We start from the raw sequence: 8,012 nt of genomic DNA, 5'->3' as shown, positions 1-8,012 counted from the left end.
ATATTACGTCATATCATATCGTCTAATAATACTGTTTATACTAAAGGTTCATGTATTATAGGTTTAATGTCATTTGCAACGTTTTTGCAGACATGCAAGCAAAACAAAGTGTTTTGGGTTACTCGTACCTTAAAGGACAAAATATTCTGACTTGTATCCCGTTTCTCAATTCAAGAGACACATTGAACAACAAAAAATAATACAAATCAAGTTTAATACTTTATTTTACAATTCTAAACGTAAAACACGAAATAACAAATAAAATGTTTCATAGATTAAAACCTCTTCTTTCAGTTTCAATTTATTTCAGTTGTGTCTATATTGTAAGCTCTATCGTTGTGTGAAAATTAAAGTTTGATTTAACTATTTTGAATACTTTTCCCGCCTTGTTTTGTCGTAAAAAAAACCAAAGGCTTGCTTAATTTGAGATCATGCTAAATGTCCTCAACGTCCTTAGGGGAAAATCCCAACAGTAAAGAATTAGTGCAGTGGTGAAAAAATTTGTCAATAACCACCTCCAAATCTTTGCACTAGATATTGTTTCATTGATAGAATTGATGCCAGGTGTTATCAAACGAATGTGAGCTGTTCTTTTTTTTTATGTTGTTTTGTTTAGTTGGTTTTTTCCCTTCATTTTGGTGGGGGAACGTAGTTTTGCAACATTTTGATGAAAACTGCAAAAGTGTAAAAACAGCCTCATTTTCAGATCCTGTCATTAATATTTCGGTATGTGTAAATGCTTTACCAAAAATAAATTTAGGAAAGGCTTTGACTCGTCTGCACGAATCGCAAATGTTTACATCCATGCCTTGTGAATCAGTAACAAATCCTAAATGATACTGTAAATATAAAAAAAAACCTATGTGTAAATTATCGAAGTCAGTTTTGAGATGTTGTTGACGTAATAAGCATTCACAACTCACATTTCTGCCTTGAAGTGTCCAGATTAAATCCTTTTATTCAATTATGAAATCAATTTACCTAATTTTGAAATGGCTAGAGAATTTGCTACTTTTGTAATTTTAGGGGCCAAATTATGTTTTTTTTTTTATCTTCGTTGAAATGAAATTATTATGCGTTATTGAAGCGAGAATAGTTGTGATTGCATCGATCAAAGCTCTATACATAATCTAAGTTACTGACTACACGTTCATCGGGATCAACCGATCGTACATAACTACGACCATGTGAACTGTTACGAGTATTGATATCATCTCGCCCTATATCCTCAGGCACAATTGATATCCTACTCTTGATAAACAGGCCTCTATTATCATTGGGTGTCTTTGATTGGTCATTTTTCAATACTGGATGCATTATTTTTGACGACATTCGTGAATTATTGTTTACAGAATTCCTTTCGGATTTAATTGAATTTCTTGAATCATCATTTCTCACATGTTTTGTATCACATCTTGTGGATAACCTGGATTCGTCTTTTGTTGGACTTTCCTTGTCCATTTTAGTGTTCGTTCTAGAGTTTTGTATCGAAGGGCTTTTCTCTTCAGGATGCACTGAAAGTCTACTTGAATTATTTGGATAAAATGAAAACTTTGTTGACATTCTAGATTCCGGTTTTGCAATTTCACCAATTGTATCTTCTTTTTCATCTGATTCAAGGTCCTGAATTGTAAGAACACGTTGTTCATTGTGAATACGACTATTATTTCTATTATTTGCATTGTTAATTGCAACTAATCCTAATGGAATATTTGTATTCATTCCTGAAACAGTATTACTATTTCTGGAATAAGATGGCTCTATAATTGGCGCAGGTACAGGAGGTGAAATGGAAGGCGAAGGACTATCAATAATTGTCACTTCTGGTTGTATGTCGTCTGTATGAAATGAACCGCGACTTTCTATTATAGAATTTCTTGTCCTACTCCTCTGTCTGTCCTCATGACGTGTACCTATTCTTGAATAATATGCTGGTGGTGGAGTATTTGGATATGGGGGTGGAACATGTCTGTTTTGTTGTGTCGGTGCCGGTGGCTGCTGTGATGTATTCGTATCTGTTTCTTGGCCATGGTAATGTGGAGGCTGTGATGTACCTTCAACTAAATATGATTAAACTAACTTAATATAAATCTAAACTTCATCAAACGTCCATTCAATGCAATCGTTTTTGAAAACTCTTTGCATGAATAATGTTTATATGTTTTGCGTAAAATTGAGTTCTATGGTTGTCGTCGATACGAAACTGCGATTGTCGAACGTTCTCAATCAGATCATTTGCCATAATAAACATAAATTTATTACATTCAATAGCATCGAGCATATATAAACAGAATATTCATCTTTCATACTTATTAGAAAACTTATTGTATTGGTTCCTACATATATAATTTACAGTGTTTGTTCTGTTCTTTGTGCTACAAAAATATTGTGTCACATACATCTTAAATTTCTGTTTAATGTTATTTCGTTGCTTCGTTTTTTGTTCAATTGTGTACCCTTTGTTTGCTTTACATCATATTTGTTTTTCGTATTTTTATGTTATTTGGTCTCTGGAGGAAAGTTGTCTCATTGGTAATCATACCACATCTTCTTATTTTTATATATGTATATATAGTTAACATTTCCACCTACCCTCTTGTCCTGTAACTTGAAAGGGATCCCCATTCACAAAAGGGTCCATCATAAGTCTCCTCTGTCTTTCTTGGTCTCTCTCCCGCTGACGCCGACGCCTTTCCTCTAGTCTCTGACGAAGTTTCTTTTTCTTCCGGTATCGACATATTACACAACATAAAATTACTACAATGATAGTAACGATTGTACCTCCAATAAAGACTGACACCAAGATAAGTGTCAATGTTGGTATACAACACCGTGTGTCACCTGTACCGTCACTTGGTATGCAGCAGCCTCCGACAGCACACGATTCTGTATCATAATTTCCATTTAATGCACCACTACATTCTTTACTCAAACAAAAGCCTACAATTTGTATATGGAAATGAAACATAAAATGAAATAGGAAGTTTAATTATATTGAAGATCAGACTGATTGCCCTGGTATCTGCTTTCTCTCTTATCAAATATAAATGTATAACACATACATATATTCAGGACAAAATATGCGCATTTTTGGATAACCGTTATCATTCACATAGAATAACCTTTATCATGTACTTAACGTTTTAAAAGGCAGATGCACACACTTTAAGGTTTCATTGCTGATGACAGCACCTGTAATTTTCCATTTTTTTAACCTGCTCTGTCTTATCAATTTTTTTTTCCTATAAGTATTGATACTGTTTGTTTTGTATTTTTTAAAATGTCTACCTGGTTCTCATATTTTATTAGGTTACAAATCCCTAAGACATAGTTACATAACGAGATTTTTTCAAAGTATTTAGTATTTAGTATTCACTTTTTTAAGTATTTAGCGTCCTTCCCTCGCCTATATCATCCTGCTCAGTGGCTCAGTTATTCTTGCATCAGGCTTTCCGAAGTGAGCAAACATCAGCGAGAAGAAGTTATCAGCGACGTCACAATGTGTGAGGAGACGTTACCATGCTTACTTTTGTTCAGCATAAAACGGCCTAAAGGAGGCAGAATAGAACAGTAATAGAACGATAAACAGATTATAGGCTTTTCTACGTATAGATATCGGAAAATATCAGCTGCTTAAAGAATGTGAAGCCAGGTTCACATTGTAGCTCGCTGCAGATATTTTACAATATCAATGGGTAGAAAATCCAATAATCTATACTTATTATCACTGGTTTTGTAATTTACGGGGTTTGAGCGTTCCTGATGAAGGTAAATCTAGAAAAGCGCTTTGTAAGCATGAAATTTATTAAGTGTTGTTTTCATTACGTAATGTACCTCAAGTTAACTGGGGAATAGAAATAAGGTCACGTTATGTCTTCTTCCGACCGGCAGTAAAACCTTTTCAAAAGTGGGTCGTCCGTTTGGCTGTGCGGGATGTACAAGTACGTAGCCATGTTCGGTCAGAATGGGGACGTTAAATCCGACGCCTCGTGTACAGAGACTGCCACGCTCTCTGTAAGTTAAGAACTCTTTTAACAACTCTTTGAGGGGTCCGTAGTTACTTGTTACAAGGCAAAATTTCTGTCCCTATCAAATAAACCTTCATTTTCCAGTGGCAGTCTTAATTTTCTTGAACTTTATCCCGGACGACATCTATAACAGGACCTACCCATTGTTTGTATTGTTAATTTGTTCTCGTCCTGAACATGTATGAATAATTTGCCACTAGACGTTAAATAACCAACAATCAATCAATCGTTGTGTAATCGAAATTGGTATCATTTACAATAACATTTTGTATTATTTTATACCTATATGTATATTAAATCCTTCATCTCAAAGGATATACAATTATAATATATACCGTTGTGGGATAAATGTTTTGCATCATTGTAGAATTATAATATCAAGCATAATCTACACATTATGTTTGCTGACTCATTCCTCGAAATCTCGTTTTAACGGTGAAACCGGAACATTCTGTTATAGTAAAAAGTAAAATAACAAAAATACTGAACTCCGAGGAAAATTCAAAAAGGAAAGTCCCTAATCAAATGGCAAATTCAAAAGCTCAAACACATCAAACGAATGGATAACAACTGTCATATTCCTGACTTGGTACAGGCATTTTGTTATGTAGAAAATGGTGGATTGAACCTGGTTTATAGCTAGCTAAACCTCTCACTTGTATGACAGTCGCATCAAATTCCATTATATTGACAACGATGAGTGAACAAAACAAAGACACAATAGGTAAAAAAGTCAAAAATAGAGGTACAGCAGTCAACATTGTGTTATCATCTTAATCACTATAAAAACAAACAAATGTAACGAAGAAGCACAAAAAGGCATACATCAAATTTAACATCCTCATTTTGCTTTTTTGTTATACGATTTTATTTATCTTTGTAAAATCCACCCATAAAGGATGGAAGGTTTTAAGTACTGACGTAAAATCGCGCGTTTGAAATTCGCACAGGTAGACATAAAATAATTTTGTCGTTCAAAGTATGACGGGATACATAATTACAGAGTCACGTCAAATGTATATCACATAAAACAGACTTAACAGTAAAAGTAATATTAATAAATAAAATAATTTTGTCGTTCAAAATATGACGGGATACATAAGTACAGAGTCACGTCAAATGTATATCTCAAAAAACAGACTTAACAGTAAAAGCAATATTAATAAAGACAAATAAAAGAATACTATAACACGTTATTAAGATGAAAAACAACGTCAGTACACAGAATCTATACTTCAAGACCATCGTGTATTATGTGAAGTTGATACGGAATATTTAGCAACAAGGTCTTGGTACCTTCCGATGAACATTTTTTTAGAAAAAGGACCAGACGTTCTTTGACATACCCCTGGTTCATCAACTTTCTGCTCAGACACTGGTGACGCTTTACAAAGTCTGAGTAGGAACTGCAAGCTCTTGAATACCGTATAAGTTGGGAAATGTATATTCCATATGCAGGTGAAGTTGGTATATTGCTACTAAGGTAGGGGAAATTGATAATTTCAAAATTAAAATCGTCTCGTTTGTCATAGATTCTGGTACTGAGATGACTGTGTATGTCAAATTCGAGTCTAAAAATGAGGCGGAGGAAGCCGTGTCTGTTGTTTCTTTAATTTCTAGTTCTGGTGGATATATTAACGGAACCCAATCAGAAAAGTTCGGATTGTTAATGGAAAGAACATCATCAATATATCTGAAAGTGAAATTAAATAATCTGGCTTCTTTGATCTTCTTGTTTTTGACAAGTGTCTGAAGGAACTCCGATTCATATGAAAATAAGAAGAGGTCGGCAAGGAGAGGCGCACAGTTCGTTCCCATAGGAATGCCGACAATTTGTTGAAAAAGTCTACCTCCAAATTCAACAAATATGTTTCAATAAGAAACTCCAGCATACTGATCACATGTTCCTCTGTGAAGCATGTTTTACCCTTTTGTTCACTATTAACAAAATATGCCTTATGGTATCCCAAAGTTATAAATTTATAGCATATGCTACCATTTTTATGTTGAAAAGCATTGTGGATTATTTCTTTTAGACGGTTTTTCAATTTCACATGGGGAATGGTGGTATACAAGGTTGAAAAATCTAAAGTTTTGATAGATAAAATTGAGAATGGAAATGGGGAATGTGTCAAAGAGACAACAACCCGACCATAGAACAGACAACAGCAGAAGGTCACCAACAGGTCTTCAATGCAGCGAGAAATTCCCGCACCCGGAGGCGTCCTTCAGCTGGCCCCTAAACAAAAATATATACTAGTTCAGTGATAATGAACGCCATACTAAACTCCAAATTGTACACAAGAAACTAAAATTAAAAATAATACAAGACTAACAAAGGCTAGAGACTCCTGACTTGGGACAGGCGCAAAAATGCGGCGGGGTTAAACATGTTTATGAGATCTCAACCCTCCCCCTATACATCTAGCCAATGTAGAAAAGTAAACGCATAACAATACGCACATTAAAATTCAGTTCAAGAGAAGTCCGAGTCTGATGTCAGAAGATGTAACCAAAGAAAATAAACAAAATGACAATAATACATAAATAACAACAGACTACTAGCAGTTAACTGACATGCCAGCTCCAGACTTCAATTAAACTGATTGAAAGATTATGTCTTCATCATATGAATATCAGGCACAATCCTTCCCGTTAGGGGTTTAGTATCATACCATCAAAACATATATGAGAAGAACATAACCCGTGTCATGCCAACAACTGGTTTTTAAATAAATGTGTTTAGTGCCGATGCAAAGACCCTATAAGTGAATCAATATTAACGCCAAAATACGCAATCTTTAATGACCTGACAACAGTATCGTAACTATATCCCTTCTTAATAAGTCTATTTAAAGGTTTTGTTAGCTTCAGAGGTGAATACTGACATTTTTGTGCTTTATAAAGAATATTTCCATAAAAAATTGGATGTGAAATACCTGAACGTATAAGAAGTCTGCATATTGAGCTATATTTACGAATGATGTCCTTATACCGATGATAAAATTTAGTAAATGTTTTGACTAGTTTGTGATATCGAAAACCCTGGTGTAATAATTTTTCAGTAATACATAATAGAACTGATATCAGAAAAAGACCGAGATTTAAAATTATCCAGAAGTTCTTTAGAGTTTTTAAGAATCCACATATGGTTAATACCACTACGCGAGTAAACAGTTTCACAGTATTTCTGAAGACCCTCTTTCACTGCGGACAGAATTTTAGTCAATCAAATGGACAATTCTTTGGTGAAACATGCAGATGAGCCGGCAATGTACCGTTGTTTGTACGGAATTTTGTTAAGTTTAGGTATCCAATACAAACAAGGTAATGCCTCCGATTTGTTGTTCAAATCGTAAATTTGGCAACTGCCAGGCGGATAAATTATATCAAATACTGTCGCTATCTTTTCATGTGATGAGCTGTAATTTGGTTTGTTAAGAAATAAAGATATATGAATATATATCTATTATGACTGTATAATATGCTATCCATTTGTTTTTGTTGACTAAAGATACACATTACCCACTCGCTATTGTAAATTCTAATGAAATTAATTTCAGTACAATAAACCTTCATGTATACCTCAACATTTAGATATGGGTTCTTTTTTTGTCAGACAACAGACATACAATTTTATGTTCGGTCTTTGTTTTTATTTTAATGATATTTCTATGAATATTGAACGAACTAAGTGATAACAACTAACCTGCAAATAACAAAAGGAAACAAAATACTGTTTCCAAAATATTGCTGAATCTATATGAATTACTCATAATATGCATCCATTATATATAAATCGTTCTATAAAAACTAGATTTTCGACCCGACATTAAAAAGTATGAACACTCTTTGTTTGGTTAATCTACCCAACAATAATCGTGAGTTAAAACAAAAGCTCCTATGAGGCGGGAAAGTAAAACATAATGTGCTCCAAGACACCGTAAAAGTTTGTTGTATTTATAAATACATGTTTTGGATTCG

General features: G+C 33.9%; 1 protein-coding gene across 1 annotated transcript; it reads right to left on the bottom strand.

Annotated features, from left to right (window-relative positions):
* Window positions 1–206: 206 nt before the first annotated feature.
* LOC127701059 (uncharacterized) lies at window positions 207–7,897 on the bottom strand. The gene is made up of 3 exons (XM_052204845.1): window positions 7,738–7,897; window positions 2,593–2,940; window positions 207–2,060 (listed from the first exon to the last, which is right to left on the bottom strand). The coding sequence occupies exons 1-3, from the start codon at window positions 7,811–7,813 to the stop codon at window positions 1,120–1,122; spliced, it is 1,365 nt and encodes a 454-aa protein (XP_052060805.1). The 5' UTR covers window positions 7,814–7,897; the 3' UTR covers window positions 207–1,119.
* Window positions 7,898–8,012: the final 115 nt, after the last annotated feature.

The sequence above is a fragment of the Mytilus californianus genome, unplaced genomic scaffold (assembly GCF_021869535.1).
Source record: "Mytilus californianus isolate M0D057914Y unplaced genomic scaffold, xbMytCali1.0.p SCAF_5, whole genome shotgun sequence".
Classification (NCBI taxonomy): domain Eukaryota; kingdom Metazoa; phylum Mollusca; class Bivalvia; order Mytilida; family Mytilidae; genus Mytilus; species Mytilus californianus.
The sequence above is the reverse complement of the archived record's forward strand: the minus strand, read 5'-3'. Positions and strand labels throughout refer to the sequence as shown.

Coding starts and splice junctions, on each gene's coding strand:
- LOC127701059 (XM_052204845.1), bottom strand. CDS start 7,813: ATGCATATTATGAGTAATTCATATAGATTCAGCAATATTTTGGAAACA. Junction 2,941..7,737: donor TTTCCTTTTGTTATTTGCAG/GTTAGTTGTTAT, acceptor TACAAATTGTAG/GCTTTTGTTTGAGTAAAGAA. Junction 2,061..2,592: donor TCAAGTTACAGGACAAGAGG/GTAGGTGGAAAT, acceptor AATCATATTTAG/TTGAAGGTACATCACAGCCT.